General features: G+C 38.7%; 2 protein-coding genes across 3 annotated transcripts; both read left to right on the plus strand.

Annotated features, from left to right (window-relative positions):
• The first annotated feature begins 692 nt into the window (after nt 1-692).
• ZBTB6 (zinc finger and BTB domain containing 6) lies at nt 693-20,934 on the plus strand. Of its 2 annotated transcripts, none has more exons than XM_054584416.1 (2): nt 693-750; nt 16,760-20,934. In XM_054584416.1, exon 2 carries the CDS (start codon nt 16,769-16,771, stop codon nt 18,041-18,043), a length of 1,275 nt encoding a protein of 424 aa, XP_054440391.1. In that variant the 5' UTR covers nt 693-750; nt 16,760-16,768; the 3' UTR covers nt 18,044-20,934. The 2 variants fall into 2 exon arrangements, with proteins under 2 accessions (XP_054440391.1, XP_054440390.1); XM_054584415.1 differs by lacking the exon at nt 693-750 and adding an exon at nt 15,544-15,649.
• ZBTB26 (zinc finger and BTB domain containing 26) lies at nt 699-11,424 on the plus strand. The gene is made up of 2 exons (XM_054584417.1): nt 699-750; nt 10,029-11,424. Exon 2 carries the CDS (start codon nt 10,039-10,041, stop codon nt 11,362-11,364), a length of 1,326 nt encoding a protein of 441 aa, XP_054440392.1. The 5' UTR covers nt 699-750; nt 10,029-10,038; the 3' UTR covers nt 11,365-11,424.
• Nucleotides 20,935-22,086: the final 1,152 nt, after the last annotated feature.

Genomic DNA, 22,086 nt, shown 5'->3' on the forward strand with positions numbered 1-22,086 from the left:
AGTAGGAAGAACCCAGTGAGCAACTGGATTGGCAAGTAGAAAGAAAAGGAATCTAGAATGATAATTAAGTTTTTGGGTCCGCAGGGTTGCTTCGTGGATGATGCCGTTCACCTATGCAGGGACTACAGGAGACAAGAAGCAGGTCCGAAGATGAACCTGAGATAATTAAGAAGTACATAAACATGAGGACAATCAGTTGAAGATGTATGCATGTCTTCTAGGCAGTTGGCCCTGGAGAGCCGTCTGGGCCGGCGAGCGAAATACGTGAAGGGTCAGCACGCTCTAAGAAACGGAAACCACTGAATGCCAGATCCCCAGGAAACACCAACACCAAAAGCAAGTAAACCCGCTTTCAGGGCTTCAACGAGGTGAGCCCATATCCCTAGTAGGAACTTACCAAAGCTTCATTGCGGAGGCGCCCTTCAGGCCAAGGCCCAGCTCGAGAGGATATATTGAGAAGCCTGAACCCCAAACGTTAAGAAATCTTCGCACCCGGAGTCCCAGGGACTCTGTCCGCACTCCTCCCGCAGAGCGGAAAGTCTCTCTCGCGGCCCCGGCGCCCTTCGAGCATTCCGATTGGTGGAGAGGTCCATGGGACCAGGAAGTTGTACCTGTCCGGTGAGGGTTGCCCTTCCGGTTCCGTTGGGTCCCCCTTTGGCTCGGATTCCCTGCCCCTCCCCCTTTCCGGAGCCCCGAGGGGCCGGAGCTCCTGGCGGTGCCGAACCCTGACTGCGGCCTTCCCCTGGGTCTGTAAGTGTGGCGGCGGCCGGAGAACCGGGCAGGGGTACGGGGTCTCTCAGGATGGAGCCCCCTTGGGGCCCTGGATTGGCCAGGACCTGCACTGGGACCAGGGCCGAGGGGCTGGCCTAGGCCCGGGGGGACTTAAGGAGCCGTTGGCCCAGCCCACGCTGCGCCCCGCCCCTTTCCCTTCCCTCTTCTGGAGTGGGGAGCTTTTGGATGCTTCTGGGACCTCCCCCTGGGACCCCAGCCGAGGGCCCGCAGTTGGTTTGGACGCCCGACTTTGGCATCTCGCAAAAAGTGCCAGAGCTGAGGCCCCAGCAAGGCCTTAGTGCCAGCCCCCGGGAATCGCTATGAGGTTACCTTTTTGCTGGGGTTTCCTGCTAATCGGTTACTGGCTATAGCACCTTTTATATTACTGGCGCTGTGCCAGGCACGGGGGATTATATCGGTTCAATTATTAGGGTCAAGTATGGGAGCCAGATATAAACAAATAAGTGCTCTTACAATATATTGTGTATGAGTTATATATGTATGAACTGCTCGAGGGGCAGTTGCTGGGAAGGCTGAAGAAAGAAAGTGACTTCTGAATTACACTTCTTGAGGAAGATGAGGTGGAGAGGGGCTTTTCAGGCCAAAGAAGCAGTTGCGGAGCTGTGAAAGAATGACTGAGCATATGTTGTGTGGAAAAAGGAGGAAGAGGGGATGGTGTCTTGTGCATAGAGGAGATATGGGACTGGGAAAGTATACCAGGGTCCAGACGGTGAAAGGTTCAATTTTAAAGGAGATGGATAGTTTCTGGAGTTTTAAAGAGGAGAACGATTTGGTCAAATATTCCATATTTGTAGAAAGCCATGCTATTCTGGATGCCAACCTATAGAATAGGAATTTCTATAAACTGATTTTGGACTCTTTAGCTAACGTCTACATATTCTTAATAGAGGTTTCTTCCTTTTTTAAAAAAATATCCTCACCAGAGGATATGTTTATTGATTTGAGAGAGAGAGAAGAACATCGATCACCTGCCTGCCATACACAACCCAACCGAGGTTGGAGCCCAAAACCTAGGCATGTGCCCTGACTAGGGATGGAACCTGCTGGTGTACAGGATAATGCTCCAACCAATCGAACCACCCGGCCAGAGCTTATTGGAGAATTTTTTGAAGGAATTATGAGACCAGCCTAGTGAGTGGTAATGAAGTCCTGGAATCAAGTTATTAAAGTATTACTGGAAAGAAGGCACGAGTGTTGTAGTGAATGGTGTGAAGACTTCATAATAAATTGGCTGTTGAGGGCGACAGAGGTCCCAAACCTGATTTATAGGTTTTAGGCTTTTGGCATTTGAAGACCATTGATGCCATTGATAGCAATATTGAGCCATAAGCACACTGTAGATAACAAATGTATTTTTTTTAATTAAAGGTCAAATGGAACTGTCCAGTGTAGAGTTGGAAGTGCATATCTGCAGCTGAGCCTAAATGTTGTGGCTAGAGGTAAAGGTTTGGGTCCTCAGCATAGAGGTGGAACCCATGGGAATAGTTAGCATCAAGAAGATATTACTGAGATAGAATGGAATAATTTGGGGGGATGGTTGCATTTATGAAACAGAAAGGAATGGAAGCTGGTAGCAGTTGGTGTAATAGCAGAAACAGAGATAGGAAATAAAATATTATAATGCAGAGTTCCTACAACCAAAAAGACCCAGAAATCAAGAGAAGAGAATTTTGAGAAGGAGCCACTAGGACAATTAATTAATGTACTGTATTGAGGGGATGAGAAAAAATAAAAAGACTGCATTTTTTTATTAAGAGATCATTAGTGACCTTTTAAAAAGCAATTTTGCATAGTGATGAGGTGATGATACATGAAATAATGGAGACCTCAACTGGTTTGGTGTTAATGAGAATGATAAAATGCAAAAAGAGAGAAGAGGAGAGAAAGAGCCACATATGAAGGATTTCATGGAGGAAATTGACAAGTTTTGTTTATTTATGGGAGAAATGCTTATGGGAGCACATTCCAGGTATTGTTCTAAGCTCTTTTTCAAATGAACTTAATTTTAAATTTAATTTATTTTAAAATTAATTTAATTTTCCATAACAACCCTATGAAGTAATATTACTATTTTACAGATGGGAAAACTGAAGCACAGAATTTTTTAAATAACTTGCCCAAGGTCACACAGCTAGTAAGTGGTTGAGCAGGGTTTTGATCCAAGGAAGCATGTCTCCAGAATCCATGGTTTTATACTACTGCAGTAAGCAGTGACTCCATATGGGAGTCAAAGGAATGGGAAAATTTTCAGCAAAGATAGGCTCATTGGTTTAAAAAAAAGAAAGAAAGGCTTGTAAGGAGATCTAGATTGAGAAGATAAGTAATGGATTTATGTTTGTTAGTATTTGCTTTCTGTTTCTTTCCTTCTGTCTTTGATCCTCTTCTAATTTGTGCCATTTTAGGTCAGTTTCTTTCACAATTAAGTCAATTTATGTCATGCTTCCATCTGTGACTTACTATTTATCATCAAGTCTCCTCTTCAACTTCAGACCCATATCCAGCCAACTAATGGGTCTTCCCCTTGATGTCATTCCAGGTCCTCTGACTAAAGGATTTAAGACCAAACCCATGATTGTCCCCTCCAATATTCTCTAGCTTATTGAATGGAACTCTCAAAGACACCAAGCGACTCTATGCAAATATCTTGAAGTCATTTTGACCTTTTTTCCTTGTTCTTCTTCTACATCACCAAGTCCATCAGTTCATTGAAATAACTCTCAATTCTGTTTCCTCTCTCCATCCATATTATTAGTCTCTATTAAAGCCTTCATCATTTCTATCTTTATCTGTTAGACTAATAGCGTACTAACAGGCTTCCTTGCCTCTACATCCATTTTTTAAAAAGATTTTATTTATTTTATTTATTAGAGGGGAAGGGAGAAACAGGGAGAGAAACATTAATGTGTGGTTGTCTCTTGAGGGCCCCCTACTGGGGACCGGGCCCACAACCGAGGCATATGCCCTGACTGGGAATCGAACCGGTGACCCTTTGGTTCATAGGCCAGCACTCAATCCACTGAGCCACACCAGCTAGGGCTATATCCACTTTTCTTAGAGCCATTCTCCATACATTTTAATTTTTGACTAATTGAGTTTTAGTGCAATAGTTTAGACATCATGCATTTCAAGTGACAGAATAAGTAGCCTAGGTCTGGTATTTTGGGTAGTTTCAACTGAGGTTAAGTTTGGTTAAGGTTGGCCATGAGGATGGAGATTTAGGAACTTTTAGAATAGAGTCGTAATAAAACGTTGAGAAACCAGACAGGCTTTCTGAGGAAGTAAGCCTCGAAAAAAAAACATGGAAAAAATCAAGGGCTAAGCTATGAAGGATATACTTACTGTTACACAAATTGTGAACCCTTGAAGAACAGACCAGCAAGCAAATGTTGGAAAACTAAGTCCAGTATTTAAATAAGTTGGCCACTTTTGTATAACAGTTTAAAAAAATTATTAACTAGATCTATAATTATTTTATATATACAGCTCTCAAAAACAATAAATGAGAAAAGAAAGTTGCAAAAAAAATGTATAGTTTATGTGTAAGAAACATGATTTTACTTTATATTATCTGTGGGTAGGCATATAGAAGTTTTTAAAATAGAGGGAAGGCCCTAGCCCAATTAGAGTGTCATCTGGATACACCAAGTTTTTGAGTTCTAGCCCCCATCAGGGCACATACAAGAATCGACCAAAGAATGCATAAATAAGTGGAAAGACAAATTGATGTTTTTCTTTCTCTATCTCCCCCCTTCTCTTCTCTTTCTAAAATCAGTAAATTTAAAAAAAAAATTACTGGGGGAGGTAGGAGGTAGGGTCATCAAGGGCCAAACTTACAACAGACTGAGTACTAAGTGAAAGTTAGTTGGGAAAGAGGACTTTTACTTTATCTATAATATTCAAAATATTTCCAGAAATGATATATTTCTGTATATAATGTAGAATAATAAGTAGAAAAAAAAAGAGAGTGAAAACTTGGAGAATGTAGTGCTATAAAAGTTACCCAAAAGAGAAAGAGAATTGAGGTTTATGGAGAGACAGACTAGTATATTACAGCATCTTTTTAAAATGGCAAATGGTGTTAGTGAGAGATAAAGATTCCCAAGTAGTTGTGAGTAGTAAGTTATGAGGTAAATGAGGAAACAGACTGACATATAGCTTGGGAGATTATTGTACAGAATAGAAAAGTCTTCCTTATCAGTAGTTATTAGAGGTATTTGAGATAAGAAACGGGGGTATTTCCTCACTGCCCATAGGATACCAGTGAACATTGTCCAACCAACCTAGAATAGTCACTGATCCTTTTTGGTTATGCATGTTTGAACAAAAGGACATTTTCAACTCAGTTGACACATTTGTGATGGAAATAGTTATGGAAGAATTGTGTAAGTATAAACAAAGAGAAAGTAAGTGATCTTAAGTGAGAATTACATTGATGTTTGAAAAATAGGTCATTCAGAACTTGCCAATAGAAACTGGGCAAAATTCATATTTAATCACAGTATCCTAGGCAATAAGTGATTAGGACCAAAACCACGGCAATGATAATAAGGAAAGAGAGAGAGACAGAGAGAGAGAGAAAATTTGGAAATCATCCTGAGAAAAGAATCAACAGGATGTGGTGACCAAGTTGCTATTCTTTCTGATCATTTCTTTAATTTACTAGAAGCTCTGCTATAATCTAGAATTATGTGAGTGGTTTTAATGAAAATTATGAGTAATTACTATTATACTTAGATGGTAATTACACTGGGGATTCTCTAAATCAGATATACTTGTAATTTTTATTCTCTCTTTTTTTTTGCAAATGGCATTAAGTTTCAGTATCAAAAGATAAATCCACAAAAGATGGAAAAATAACAGTTAAAATAAGTGAGAAACCAAGGTAAAACAAAGGGAATAAAATGCAATCAGGAATATGACTAATACGTAAATAACTTACTATTAAAATCCTCTAGACTTGACACAGATTTACGTTGTATTTTTTCTTTTTAAACATAAACTTTTTATTGAACTAAATACAGAAAAGCATACAAATCAAATGTGTACAGCTGAATGGATATGAGAAGGGAAATCTGAACCGTTCAACAGTTAACATTATCCTTACGACAGAACTTCAGCTAGCCTAGCTGTTTGACACACGATTTTGGCATCATGAGGCTTGGGCACAAGTTCCAGCTTAACATGAACACTATCTCTCAAGCTGAGAAAAGGATTCATGTTCTCCAAACTTGAGTTTCCTTACATGCAAAGTGGGGGCGATAATAATACCTACCTGACAGGGATTTTGAGGATTAAGTGGGTCTATTTAGGTAAAGCATTTAGCACTATACCTGGTACATAGCAAGCCTTCAGTAAAAATTAGCTATAATTCCTCTAATTTTTAAATAAAATTAAACCAGTTCATAAAAAAGACAATTATTTTATTTTGTCATTTTTTAAAAGTTAAAACAAGGAAAAAGTTTGTTTAAAATTTGGTTTTGCCCTGGCTGGTGTGGCTCAGTGGACTGAGCACCACGCTTATGAACTTAAAGGTCGCCGGTTCGATTCCCAGTCAGGGCACATGCCTGGGTTGTGGGCCAGGTCCCTGGTTTGGAGCGTGTGAGAGGCAACCAACTGATGTTTCTTTCACACATTGATTTTTCTCTCCCTCTCTTTCTCCCTCCCTTCCCCTCTCTGAAAATAAATAAATAAGACCTTTATTTTAAAAAAGATTTTTAAACAGTTGTAATACAAATAATCCAAAAATTAATAAATAATAATATAAGAATAAACTGTTTCCTATACTCACAACTATAAAGCTACTGTAAAAAAAAAAAAATTGGTTTTATGTTGTCAAAACTAACCCTGAAAAGAAATTTTCCCCAGGGCACTCATGAGATGATATCCTGATAATGAAGAGCATTTCTACCATAGCTCACAATAATTTCACAGGAGACATTCAGAGTTCATTATTCTGCTGGGTTTTGTTGAATGATCTGTATAAAAAGTAACAGTTGGTCCTTGCCCTCAGATAATTAACAGTCTATTGGAAAGGGAAACTAGTGGCAGGAAACAATTGAGGGATAAACTGTGTGGCCTGGAAATGAGTTTATCAAGGGGAAACAATAGAGTGTGCTGACACATATTAGGGAAAACTTCTTAAACAGAATAAATTTTCCTCGTATTCTTGGACTATAGCAGACCAATCAATGTAAGCACTTTCCTGGGATACCAGTTTGGCTGCTCCTGTTGGTTTCTTGAGGCTAATGGGTAGGAGGAAGTAAAGGAAACTTCCAGCTCCTCATCTTTGGAGCTTTTAGGAACAATTATCCCTTAGGATAGTTGCCTAAATAAAGCACTGTGGCCCTGGCTTTGGAGCATCATCCTGTGTCCAAAGGGTTGTGGGTTCAATTCCAAGTTAGGACACATGCCTGGGTTGCAGTTCCATCCCAGACTGGGTGCATGCAAGAGGCAACCAACCAATCGATGCTTCCCTCTTGCATCGATGTTTCTCTCTTTCCCTTCTCTCCCCCTCTGTCTCTCTAAAAACAGTGAAAACATGCCCTCTGGTAAGAATAAAAAATAAAATAAAACATGGTCAGTACTGTCACACTCTAGATGGAAGCCATTAATGCTCATTGTGAGTGTGGCGGGGGGGGGGGGGGGGGCTGGAAACTAACCTGAGGCTGTGTTAAGAACAAGCTAAACTCTAAAAAAAAAAAAAAAAAAAAAAAAATGCCCTTTTTGTTTGCTTACTTGAAACAGTAGCTATTTTTATAATTCTGTTTTAAATTGGAACATTCACCCTTTTCAGAGTGAATATACTAAGATGCTGTAATTGCTAAAACTGACCAGTGGTAGTATAGTTTTGCTGCTTTCTTTACTGATATATTCCTTGTCTCTCACTGATTTTTTCCTTTTTTCCCTGATATTCACCATCTTTTCTCTGATGCAACATTTGCTTCTCTACATCCCTTCTCTCTCATATTTATAGTGATTTTCATTATCTGTACATTCAGAATGCCATAAAAGGGAAAAGCTTTTAATTTGTGCTGTATATTTTTGTTGACATACCTGTGCCATACCAGTTCTCCCTACTAAATTTTACCTTTCTTTCAATGATGGTTTTATTCAGCTGAACTCCTAAGTTCAGAACCTACATATTCCTTTTTCTCATTTTCTGTACCCGGTGTGTTACCAAGTGCTATGAAATATATTTTGTTATTTTTCCCTGCCCTGTGTTCCCATTTTCATTCCTTTTTCTAAGCTCTCACGGTCTCAGACCTTTAATGCTTCTGCAGACACTGAGCTGGTCCTGCTAACAGCAATTTCTCCTTCTAATCACTGCCATACAAATCCTGTAAGTTCAACAAACACAAACTGAGCACTGCCATTTGTTTAGTACAATATTAGGTGGCAGGAGTACATGCTGGTTTCAACAGGAGAGGGTTTGGCCGGTTATGTGGCTGCAGTAAGTAGAATTTGAAGCAAAAGCAAAAAGTGTTTTGCTTTAGAAGATGCACATTCCCAGCATTAGCCCATTGATTAGGATGGAGATATTTCCCTCTAATGCCATGAAGCTTGCTGTTTGGAGGGCAAGAAACAAGCATTTAATAAAGGATTTTGAGTGTTATGGTAGAAGTACTATGCTATGGGTCCAGTAGAGACAACTGTTAGTGTAAGGGGTCAGGGAAGGGCCTCTCAGAGGAAATAAAGGACTCAGAATTGGCCTGGAGGAGTGTTCTAGACTAAAGAAATAATTGTGCTAACCCTTGGAGTCAGTAGAGTGCTATTGTGCGCAAGGCACTGAGCAATATAAGGCCTGGACTCTGCCTTCAGGAGCTTGTGTTCTGTGAACCTTTGTGTCAGTGTTACAATAGATAAGATTACAAAGATTGAGCTTTAGAGTTCAGATGTGGCCAGGACCAGCTAGCTGTTTCATATGATTCGCAGCTACAGAGTTAATGAATGCTCAAAATTCAAGGTGAATTTATTGATGCACTGATATTGTAGAGCTATTTCTCAAGGGTAGACCTTATATACCTACTGATCTCAAAGAAGACTGGCATACAGACATGTGCCAATTTATTAATTTTACAATGGCTGGTAGACTGGAATTATGGTGGCATAGCTAGTTCAGCCTTTCCTTTAGAGATGCACATGGGAAGTCAAATTATCAGAAAATTATTTGAAAAGTATGGAATTGGAATATGGGGACCTTCTCCAAAGGAATTGATCTATAAAGGGGCAAATATGCAGAAAGTTTTGGCAAAGACACCTTCTCCATAGTTGAATGGGTTATGCCAATGTTTATGTTAATTATACTCAAGAGATTAGTCTTATTCCAGGAAACAATGGGAAATCCCAGAAGGATATGAGGCAGGGGTTGGATATAATCAGATCTGTGTTTTTAAAAGATGTCAGGTGGTGGTGTAGGAGTTGGATTAGAGGGAATAGAACCTGGAAGCCAGGGAACATTTATGAATCAGTTCTAGTTATCCAGTTGATGAGTAATGATAGATACACAGGGGCAAAGAATAAAGAACAGAATCTAGTAAGGATTAATTAGATCATTACTCCTACTCAGACCAAGTGGCTCAACTTTCTTCTATATCAAATAATTTATTTGCTTTCTATATTAAGAAGTGTTTCTTGAGAGAGAATTAGACTTGTCTAAAATACACAGGATAAACATCCCTTTAGGTCTAATAACTTTCATTTTATCACTTGTAGGAATAAATACACATCAGTTTAAACAAGAAGGTTTATCTGGGAATGGGGCAAAGCAATGTCACGGCAGTTCTTTACAACACAAAGAAAAGGAACAGTGTTTAGTCCTCAAAGAATCAGGTTCACAGTGTCATGCAAAAGAAAATAGTTACTTCACTATTACTTGTGGGGATGTTTTAGTTCATTTTTGAAACCTGAAAGAATTCTTATTTGAGAAGGAAAAAAAAAGCTCTTGGAGTAACTCAAGCCCTATTCTTGTATTAAGTTTCTTAAAAAGTTGAATAAATGCCAAGCTATTTATACTGATACAAGTCCATTCCTTAGGTGCTTTTGACACTTGATGTTAGCAAGGAGTAATTTTTAACAGCTTTTGAAAGCTGTTACACTGTTTCCTCTTTCAAGGCCAATTTCACTTGGTTACATACAAATAGATATGACAACACAAATTTGCTTTTGGAAGAAAAATCCAGGTTTCTTCATTGTTTGAATTTTCTTAAATTCATCCTTTTTACATTTCTGTTCTTCAGGTCTGCCAAAATGTCTGAAAGATCAGATCTCCTTCACTTCAAGTTTGAAAATTATGGAGATTCAATGTTACAAAAAATGAACAAATTAAGAGAAGAGAATAAATTTTGTGATGTTACAGTTCTCATAGATGATATTGAGGTACAGGGACATAAAATTGTGTTTGCTGCAGGTTCCCCCTTCTTAAGAGACCAGTTTTTACTGAATGATTCCAGAGAGGTGAAAATCTCCATATTACAGAGTTCTGAAGTGGGGAGACAATTGCTCTTATCCTGTTATAGTGGTGTGCTGGAATTCCCTGAAATGGAACTGGTAAATTACTTGACTGCTGCGAGTTTTCTTCAGATGAGCCACATTGTAGAACGGTGCACACAGGCCTTGTGGAAGTTTATAAAGCCAAAACAACCAATGGATAGTAAAGAGGGATGTGAACCGCAGAGTGCTTCTCCCCAGTCAAAAGAACAGCAGGGAGATGCCAGAGGCTCCCCAAAGCAGGACTCACCTTGTATTCATCCATCTGAAGACAGTATGGATATGGAGGACAGTGATATTCAGATTGTTAAGGTAGAATCTATTGGGGATGTATCAGAGGTTAGAAGTAAAAAAGATCAGAACCAGTTTATTTCTTCTGAACCCACTGCTTTACATTCATCAGAGCCCCAGCACTCCCTGATAAATTCAACTGTGGAAAACAGAGTAAGTGAAATAGAACAAAACCATCTCCACAATTATGCCCTCTCTTACACAGGCAGTGATAACATCGTCATGGCCTCAAAAGATGTCTTTGGGCCTAATATTCGAGGTGTAGACAAAGGCCTACAGTGGCATCATCAATGCCCAAAGTGTACCAGGGTGTTCCGTCACCTGGAGAACTACGCCAACCATTTAAAAATGCACAAACTCTTTATGTGTCTACTCTGCGGCAAGACTTTTACTCAAAAAGGCAATCTTCATCGACACATGCGTGTGCATGCCGGCATTAAACCTTTCCAGTGTAAGATCTGTGGGAAAACCTTTTCTCAGAAGTGTTCCTTACAGGATCATCTTAACCTTCACAGTGGAGATAAGCCCCATAAGTGTAACTATTGTGACATGGTTTTTGCACATAAGCCAGTTTTGAGGAAACACCTTAAACAACTGCATGGCAAAAACAGCTTTGATAATGCCAATGAAAGAAATGTGCAAGACCTCACAGTGGATTTTGATTCTTTTGCATGTACAACAGTCACAGACTCTAAAGGGTGTCAGCCACAGCCTGATGCAACACAGGTCCTGGATGCAGGTAAACTGGCCCAAGCTGTCCTGAACTTAAGGAATGATAGTACCTGTGTGAATTGAACAAATTAGGGGCTTTATGCTCAAAACTAGAACTGACCGAAATCGTGGCAATAGTCTGAGTCTTTTTAGGAGTGATTTTGCTAGTTTGACTTCTCCATAGCCTCTCTGCAGGTTGTAGGAGGGCATCAAAGTACTAACAGTCCAGGCAATTTATCACTTGAGTGGTCTTGCCTTCCTTTTGCCCTCTCCCATTTTCTGTTTTGAATTATCTTACGACTTCTGTTTTCCTTTCCCAAGGAATATTCCATTTGTCTACCTAATACTGACTTACGTTTTAGACTGACATTATTTTAGGCTTTTCACTGGGCACATTCTGAAGGAACCAACAAGTTAATAACATCACCTGCACTCCAGTAATCGATGCTATTCAGAGAAGTGAATAATGTTTTTCTTTGGCAGGAAATAGATGGAGATATAAAGTGATAATCCTATTGGCCTGAATATGTGATAGAACTGTGGCTGCCTATTGATAATTTACCTATGTCTGATGAATGGAAGAATCTACTTCCCATCATTTGTACTTTTCTTGGAGCTAGCTATAAAGAGATGTTTTTGGTTGTTCTGCATCCTTTTCAACAGTATTATGACCCAATTTCATGTCACTGAATTGTTCACATAGACCAGAGTGCAGTCTTTTCGGCAACACCTGCAGGCATAGTTACGTATCACCAGGTGGAGCATAGTCAACAAAGGATAGAAGTACAATTGTACAACAGTTTTACATGGGAAGTCTTCCTCAAAAGAAGCCAAATGCTTATAATTCATGTGTAATTTATTTTTTGTTGCTTTTTTTAAAAGTTAGCATGGCTCCAACATACCAAAATGTGCTAAAATGTAATGGTCTCTCTAGAAAGAATCTATTTTGGAATCAGTCTTTGGATTCTGTTTTGGAAGTTAATCATCAGAAAGATGTTTAGCCATCAGAAAGATGTTAGGCCTTCAGAGTTTTGTCTGGAGTACTCTAATAGTCTCTGAATTCTCATTTTCTCATGTACCTTAATATCAGAAATGGGTGAAAAAAGTGGGTCATGGAATGAGCAATCAGGCTTTTGCATTCAGATATCCCTACACAGTCCTACCTTGACATGTTTGAGAGATTGCTAATACGAAGTTGATCTTCCAGTATGGTAAAACAGGACAACTGTTTGTCCTAAAGCACATGTTATAGTTCAGAAATAAAATTTTGAGTCTTACTAGTTTCTGACCCATGAGTTAGATATAGTTAATAAGAGTGTTAGAGTCTTTAGAGAATCTTAAGAGATCATTTATTCCACCTCTTTTTTTTGTTTGTTTTTTAAGTTGGGGTATCCAAAGCCCAAAGAGGTAGCCTGGTCAAGGTTGGCCAAAGTAGATAAGTGACAAACTATGAGCTATTGTCTTCTTATTTTTTCTCACTCCTCTTGACTTAAAAAATTTAGTACATGATGAAGAATACATTAGGAAAAAGCTCACTGTTGTGAATCCCTATTGGCTTTCTGAGACAGCCTGGATTTTGCAAACAAAATATCACAGAAGGATTTATTTTTGTTAATTATTATTTAGTTAGAATGAATATTACATTCTTCCCAAGCAAGTGATTGATTTGCTGGGTATTGGTTAGGGAGGGAAAGGACAAGTTAGAATAAATGTGAGAAGGATCTAAATGTGAAACTGATTTTACCTGGTAACAGTGTGTGTTTAGTTTCCATCAGGATTTTCCATTTTTATTTTTGAGCTATGAGAGTGCATGTACAAATAAACCAAAAATTAGGTTTAACTTGAGTAGTCAGAGGGAATTCTTACAGTTGTTAATACTTTGATACATTTATATGTGAATCTGACTTGAGGTATAATTTCTACCTTTGTTAAAACATTTAAAATGAGAATAAAACTGAGCGATAAGATTAATAGTTATCTTATGCCTCAGGTCACTCATTATATGGTCTAATGATGCTGCCTAGCATGCTGGTTTGTATATGACCCAGCCAAAGAGTACCAATTCTATGCAACAGTGAGACACTGCCATGTTAACCACCATTTCACTATTTCCTTTGAACCTCATTTTATCACAGAAATTTCATGTTGGAATGCTTCCTTTGCTTATATTCATGCCCTGTTTTTGTTACTGGTTTGAAGACTAAAAGGCATGGGTTCAAATTAGATTGGTCTCTTTGGTTGGAGACTATTTCTGGGTTCAATTAGTCATTCAAGAAACACTGATTGAGCGCCTACTGTTGCCAGGCACTATGCTACATGCAGAGGATATGAAGGTAAGATTGCAATGGTCCCTGCTCTCACAGAGCTTACAGCCTCATGGGGTCTTAGAAAGCTAAAGTATCCATTTGATTTTATACTAGGAATAATAAAAGAAACTGCCTTGCTTTCTTTGATCACTTAAAATCAGCATCTTGGTGGTTTTGTATCAGTAAAAGCTATAGTTCTCATCTTTTGTAACTGCAAACCACTGAAGTGATTTACAGTCTCCTCCATTTCTTGGCTGGAGAGGTGTTCTGTTTCTGTGAGACATTTCCTTGATTTTGGTGGGGTTTGACTTTTGTCCTTGGTTTATACACGTTTCTTAGATTGTATTGCAAAGTGGTCAAGTTATTGATATCAAATAAGTTTTATAGAGGAAGATTTTTAAAAACCTTAGTTATTCAGCATTTGTATTCTATGGATCCCCAGGATAACTAAAAAGGGGAGAACACTCTTTTTACCAGTTTGTTTTTTTAAAAAAGTTACTGTATCACATTTATTTATTTATTTAATTTTAAAGACAAACTCCAAATCGAAGCGGCTCTGAGGTAAATCAGATGTGGTTTTAATTTTTTTTAGTTTCTTTTTTAGAAAATCTGTAAGTGGAGGGTGACCAGTGTCACTACTTTTAAATATTGTCCTAAACAAACAACCTAGAACATTTTATTTCAGCTGGTGAATAGCTGTTCTAAAACTGTTGTATGTTAGACATACTATGAACTACCTCTTCACTTATTATGGGGAAGTTTCCTTAATAAAAGTGTGACAATAAACACTCTGGTGTGAGTGATTTATTTTCTCTCCCCTCCTTTCCTTTTCAATCGCTTGAACTTAAATACAGTAATGCTTTCTTCATTCCTATTCTTTAAAACACATTAATCAAATATGCTGGGCCTGACTTCAGAAGCAACTATTGGGTTAACCAGACATTGTTACTAGGGTCAGTTACTTCCATGAGAACTCCAGGGTTGAGCAGCTACTTTTAAGACTTGGTTCAGCACTGGCAGGGTAGTTCAGTTGGTTGGAGCGTCGACCAGTGCACCAGGGACAGGGGTTCGGTCCCTAGTCAGGGCGCATGCGTGGGTTGCTGGTTCGCTCTCCCCCAGGCGGGCCATGTGAGAGGCAATTGATGGGGTGTTTCTCTTCCTGCCTCTCTAAAATCCAGGAGGAAAAAGAAAATTGGTTCAGACATTCCTTCATTTGGCAAATACCTGGGTGTCTACTAAGGAATGCAAAGATTAGTAAAGCACTGCCCTAAATACCTCTGCCTAGACAGGGTACAGATTTCAATAATAGGATGATAATTGTAATAATGAAGGCTGCCAAAGGGTTGACAGGCTCCCTACTGCCAGCCGGCTAATTCAGGCCAGTTCACGGTGGCTTTAAGGATGATGGGATTTTGAGGGATAACTGGGAGGGAGGTTCGGCCTCCTGCGAGAAACGGGAGGGCCAACAGTTCCGATGGAAGGCCTGGGTTTCCCCGGGAAGGGGGAAGAGGGGCGGGGCAGGTGAGAAGGAAGCGATAGACTAAAGAAAGAAAGATCCAGAGGTTGGGGCCAAATCCTAACGGGGCAGGCACTTAGGAAATCTGGGGTACTGATCCCTACGGCAGTCTTCTTTTTCTTTCTCCGCCACCTTTTAAATTGTAGATGTCCCAGCAAAGGCGAGGGCTCGGCCCATAATAATCCGTGAGGACCTCCCCAGTAGTCCAGGCGCGGGGTATTCTGATAGACGCCTCGTATTCCAACTTCACAGCCCGTCTGCGATTTGGATGTCGAGGAGAACTCAGGAAAGGGAATGGCTCGTGTACTCATACTGGGACACGTCAGATGGAATTTGCCGGGACTCGGGCACCTTTCGGTCTTTTCGGGAGGGTGGGATGAGGAGAGGGAGGAACGGAGAACATCTCAGGATGTTCTTCCGGGACGCCCAGCCCGCTCCAGAGGGAATAAAGCTAGTTGACACCGGATGTGTTTCCTCCCAGAATAAGTCCACCTTCCGGTCCGGGTCGCCCCTGCCGCGGAAACCTCGGCTCTCGTTTTCGGAGAGGGTGAGCGAGCGCGAGGGAGACTGGGACAGGTGGGGAAGCCGGAGGAGGAGGGCAGCCGGGCGCCGCCCGGGAGTGGCTAGACTGGTGCTGCAATCACCTGGCCGACAGGGCGTTGGTCATGGCAGGCTTGTCTCAGGAAAACCTGTGGCGGCGGATCTTCCAGGCCACTGGGGATCCCGATTCAGTTCATCAGATATTCTCTAAGCTGCTCCTGCTCTGTGCCGGTCCCCATTGCTCGCTGCAGGAACTCAGATAAACTAAGCACAATTTTGTGATGTTCTTGAAGGATCCGACTCTTGGGGCGGGAGCGGGGACGGGGGCGGTGGACAGAAGGAGGGGTCACAGAAGTCTAACTTGATTTGGGCCTTAAAGGAGCTAAATCACTAGCTAGAAAAAGCAACCGGAAGCACAAGTGTAGCATGTGCAAAGATGCATTTGGGTCTTCTCGTCTGGGTAATGGTGAAAATTTGAATATAGAAGGAGCTTCGATGAAAGAGAGGAATGATAAAGTTATAAAGGTGCTTAGGGCTCAATCATGAAGGATCTTGTGTTTGCTAAGAAGGTTAGACTGTCCTGAAGGTAGAGGAAAGCGGAAGAGAAAGGGGAAAAAAAGAAAAGTTTTAAAATGTCAATTCTGGCAGGACCTTAGAAGGGTAATTTGGAATATAGGAGACTGGTATCAAGGAGAACTGTTGGAAGACATGGCAGTGGCGCGGGTGAACAGAATAAATATCTGCAGTTGTGAACGGTATTGCAAGTTTAGAGATTACGTTAAGGTTTCTAATTTGGGAAACTGTTAAATCCGTTTAATAGTGTGCATTAACACCACAAGGCACATAAATTTAGCCAAGGAGAAAAACATAAAGACTGTTAAGTACAATTCAATATAATAAGTGCTGTAACAAAAATATGAAAAATGTGCCATGAGATCATAGAGAAATTTAATTTTCTGGCTTTTGAGTTGGTGGTGTAGGGGTTCACTCTTAGCACCCAGATTATAATTTGAGTCATCTTTTATCCAGGTTTTGGATTTTGTTTGTTTGTTTTTACTATCAGTGTAGCAAAGCATTCCCTATTTTTACATCAATGTTTGTATTTTATTTTGCTTAGATTGTGACCATGGCTGCTGAGTCTGATGTTCTGCACTTCCAGTTTGAACAGCAAGGAGATGTAGTCTTGCAGAAAATGAATCTCTTGAGACAGCAGAATTTATTTTGTGATGTGTCAATTTATATTAATGACACTGAGTTCCAGGGACACAAGGTGATTTTAGCAGCTTGCTCCACTTTCATGAGAGATCAGTTTTTACTCACACAGTCAAAACATGTCAGAATCACCATCTTGCAGAGTGCAGAAGTTGGCAGAAAATTGTTGCTTTCTTGCTATACTGGAGCACTTGAAGTTAAAAGAAAAGAGCTTTTGAAATATTTGACTGCTGCTAGTTACCTCCAGATGGTTCACATTGTGGAAAAGTGTACAGAAGCTTTGTCAGGATATCTGGAAATTGATCTTTCTATGAAAAACAACAATCAACATACTGACCTTTGTCAATCCTCTAACCCAGATGTTAAGAATGAAGAAGAAAATGCAGATAAAGACTGTGAGATAATAGAAATTTCAGAAGATAGTCCTGTAAACATAGATTTACATGTTAAAGAAGAGGAAAGCAGTGCTTTACAGTCTACTGTAGAGAGCTTGACATCAGAAAGACAGGAAATGAAGTCACCAGAGCTGTCTTCAGTCGATATGGGTTTTAAAGACAATGAAATTTGTATCCTCCATGTGGAATCTATCAGTACCGCCAGTGTAGAAAATGGGCAGTTTTCACAGCCTTGTACCTCTTCAAAAGCAAGCATGTATTTCCCTGAAACACAGCATTCACTTATTAATTCTACAGTTGAGAGCAGAGGGGCAGAAGTTCCTGGGAATCAAGACCAAGGCTCGTTTTGTGGGAATGCTGAAGGAAGTCATAGTACAGCAAATGAGATTCAGAATCTGGAGGATGTTTATTCACTGAGGCACCAGTGCCCCAGGTGTCCACGAGGATTTCTTCATGTTGAAAATTATCTGCGCCACCTTAAGATGCATAAACTGTTCTTGTGCTTACAGTGTGGGAAAACATTTACGCAGAAGAAAAATCTCAACCGACACATCCGAGGGCACATGGGCATACGGCCCTTCCAGTGTACTGTGTGCTTGAAGACATTTACTGCTAAAAGCACTCTGCAGGACCACTTGAACATACACAGTGGGGATCGGCCATACAAATGCCATTGTTGTGACATGGATTTCAAGCACAAATCTGCTCTCAAAAAGCACGTAACCTCTGTCCATGGCCGGAGCAGTGGTGAAAAACTACCCATTCATGATCTCAAAAAGCAAAATTTATTATAATTAGAATCACACCTTGCTATGGGAGCCAGATATTATTCTGTTAGGCAAGTCTTTCTATGGAAATGCATCATTTGTAACGTTGCATTTCCTCTTCATCTTTGGGTCTTATTTTTGTCTGCTTGCACATTTTTTTCTGAATTTATACTGTATAAGTTCTGAAGTGGAAGGCATGATTGGGCTGATGGAATGCTATCTCATCTCATATGTTATATATAAATCCCCATGGTATACCTAGAGAAATACTCTTTTCTTAAATATTCTTGATTCTAATGACAGAGGATCCAGCAGTATTTCCATATTTGGATTTGAGTCTCTAGATAATTGATGGAAGTGTAAAATAATCTACCCATGTAATATCTTTCATGAATTAGGATAGTGGCAATACAAAATAAAATATAAAACATACTATTATCCATTATTAGTCACTAAGAACAGAGGATAGGAATAATTGGAATAGGGATAGGAATTTTTTTTTTAATCAACTGCTTTTGGATTACAAACTAATCCCCAAGGTACCTGTTGTTTTAAAAGGAGCACAATTCGTATTCACTTGGGTATATCAGAATTTTCTTATATATTCTTAAAATATTATTTCCATAGTTTGTTGATATACATAATTTATAAATGATTAATTAGGCCTAAATGCCTTGATTTTATTTAATGCAGTGGCATCTAATAATTTTGTGGCCAGTAAAATAAACCATTGGCATGAAGCTCTAAAAAAAATATTTTTAGAAATCAAAACTTTACCAAAGATATTTGTTCAACCCTTTGTTTTTTAAAATTTATTTTATTGTTTTGATTAACATACAGTAAAATTGACCTTTGTCAATTCTGTATCTATGTAAAAGAAATGATATGCTTAAAACACTTGCAAACTTCTCTGAGGTTGTCAGACAAAGGAACACTTCCCATATCTAGCTGCTTCTCACTGCTTGTTTCCTTTCTTGAACAGTGATGCCCTCGGCTAAGTGATTTGTTTTTGGTATACAGTTTCATAATTTTAACAGGTATAAATTTGTGGAACCACCACTGCAGTTGGGATACAGAACATTCCATCACCCCCCAAAACTCCTTTAGGCAGCCCTTTTGTAGTCATTTCCTCCTAACTGCCATCAGTTCTCCATCGGTATATTTTGCCTTTTCTGGAATGTCATATGTGGAACCTCAAAGTATGCTCCCTTTTGAGAAGCTTCTTTCACCTAGCATTGTGCCTCTGAGATTCATCCATTTTGTGTGTATCAGTAGTTCATTCCCTTTTGTATTTTGAATTGTCAATATGTAATTTTTTTGCTATCACTAGATGAACCGTTTAAACATGGGTAGCTATTAGTGTCCCCTTTTTAATAGTAACTTTTCATCAACATTAATGTGATTTTTATTTAATATGTGTTGACAAAAATCTTAATTATCTTTAGAGTTTTATGGTATATTTCCAGAAATGTGCCAAAAGCAAAACCGTGACTATGGTTATTTTACCAAGAGTAATATTTCAGATTGCATTATGAGCCATTGCTCTCTAGTATCCTTGTCAACATATAACACAAAACTTTTTTGTTGTCATAACACAGATTAAAATATATTGCAGGGAAAATCATATTATCTAAAAGACAGGAACTACTTTTAGTAAAGAAGCCTGACTGGATGTTCTATTCCTCTTATACTCACCTCAGCTTTATGTACATTTTCTGCTATATTGAGTGTCTGTTGAAGCCCTTCCATATTTTAATATGTAGTATACTTTGTACCATTTATAAGAATTTTGTGATAATCACATGTTGATTGTTATAAATGTTATCTTTTTTGTGATACTTGTGAAAAATATATTTTCTATAGAATTTTAACTCTGGAAGAGACTTTAAAGAATCCAGCTCTCAGATAAAAAAGCCAACTTCATGACCCCCCAGGTCACCAGTTAGTGTCATTGGATAGGTCACCTCTTCTTGACTTCTCTTAAATTTATATGCAAAATAATAACTTCAGTATTGTTAATTTGTAAGGTCATTTCCAGGTCTAAAATTACCTGATTTTATATTTAGCTCTTCCAGAGTTCCTTACAACAAAGAAGAGGGGAAAGAAAAAAAGGAGAGTTTGGTGTCTTTATGAATGTTGCTATTTGCGTACTCCATTGGAGACATAATTTTTCTAAAGCAAATAGTGTTTTTCTTCTACTGAAGAACATGATAGTGGCAGTGCTTAGTTTTCTTTCCCATTTGACCTATGATTGGCCATTTGTAGGCATGAACACATTTTCCTATCAGAAATAGTCTGTGATTGAAATGACTTTTTTTACTTTTGCTTCCTAGAGTGAAATTTTGTTGGGGAGGGATACAGATAGGGGTGGATGAACAGATAGTAGTAAACTGTTTTTTGTTTTTTTGGGTTTTTTTTTAGGAATTATCTATCTTTGATGTTTTAAAAATTATGGTTGAACTATGTTTAAGTTTTATGTGTGCCTTGTAGGTAAAATCTTGTGAAATTTTTTGTAAGCACTTTGAGAATTTTGCGTGGGGGGAAGGGGTGTTTTGTGCAAGTGTTGGTTGTTATTTATTATTATTTATTCCTGTTCAATTAGCACAGAGTGATATCAAAACATTTCTAGGAGAATGTCTGTTTGCATGACGTGCTTAAACAATTTCAGGAAAATCTTTTTTAAAATGCAGGTATGACAAAAGTAAAATGTTGAATTGATTCATTTAAAACATTCACTTTTAGTTGTGTTTTGATATGATGGAAAATGCAATATGTTTATCTTCAGCCTCTTCATTTACTGCGTTTTTGTATAAAATGTCTTGGAAAGGTAGTTGTTACTTTGGTGCAAGAGAAAATCCTTTCCCTTTTTCCTTGGATGTAACTATCCTATATGTTTACACAAGAGGTAATAAACTGGAGGTGGGAATGGAGAGCTTTGTGTTTTGCCTACATCTGTGAATTTTAAAGAAGGAAACCATTTCTCCTGGTTATTCATTTAATCGTTCATTCAACAAATACTAAATGGAGTCCTTAAAATATGTAGAGGTTAGGTATACCAACAAAAATTCTTGTTCTCATGAAACCTAGATTCTAGTGAAGGGAATCAAATTGTAAACAAATAAGTAAAATTAATATATGTCAGATTTTGGAAATGGAGTTGGAGAAAATAAAGCAGGGAATGCCAGGAAAGAAGAATTCTGATCGTAATTTTCAATATAGTCAGTGGTCAGGCCACCTTTGAAATATTTTATATCACGATGTATGACTGTCTAGTTAAATGGAGAAATACATATATATATATATATATATATACACACACACATATATACATACATACACCCAACACTATCTAGTTGAATGTAAAACAACCAAATGAACCACTGTTGGGAACCTTCTCTAGGATTGGCTTATACTTCATAAAAAGAAGAGTATGAAAAAGATAACGTATGGGAGAAAAGTCTTTGATGTAGCTACTGAATTTTTAAGAAAAGCAACCATATTTGTAAGCTCATTGTAGATTATAAACTGCTTTTCATATGTCTTCTAATTCACGAGTTTACTTCCATAGATGCTTGTGTTGGACATCTGGTTTCATATTGGAAAGTGTCTTTCTTAATCTATGTTTTTCACCTCATCAGGAACACAGAGTAATAGTGTCTGCCTTTTAGGATTATTTGGACACGTGAAATATACATGAAAGTAAAAATGAAATTATTATTAATACAGGACCTAGCACATAGTAGTCCATAAACATTAATTCCCTTATTGGTATCCCCGGTCTACTTCTTCTGATATAAAAACAGTGAGGATGAGGGTAATTTATGCTTTGCAGTTTACTGTGAAAAATCCTTTAAATAGTTATGGAGCTATTAATGCCAGAGTTTGTTCTTTAATATTGATGCCGGCCAGCTTCTGAGGAGCTCAGTTTTCCTTTTAATAGAGAGGTAGGTATATGTTATTGCCTGCCAAACAAATGCTTTTTTTTTTTTTTTTTTTTAATTTTAAACAGGTTGCTTGTCAGCTACAGGGCCTGAGGGGGGGGGGGGGTCAGCATTTGATTACGGGAGAGT

This window comes from Pteronotus mesoamericanus, unplaced genomic scaffold (assembly GCF_021234165.1).
Source record: "Pteronotus mesoamericanus isolate MK-2021 breed Mesoamerican mustached bat unplaced genomic scaffold, CSHL_Meso_final contig_78, whole genome shotgun sequence".
NCBI classification, from domain to species: Eukaryota; Metazoa; Chordata; class Mammalia; order Chiroptera; family Mormoopidae; genus Pteronotus; species Pteronotus mesoamericanus.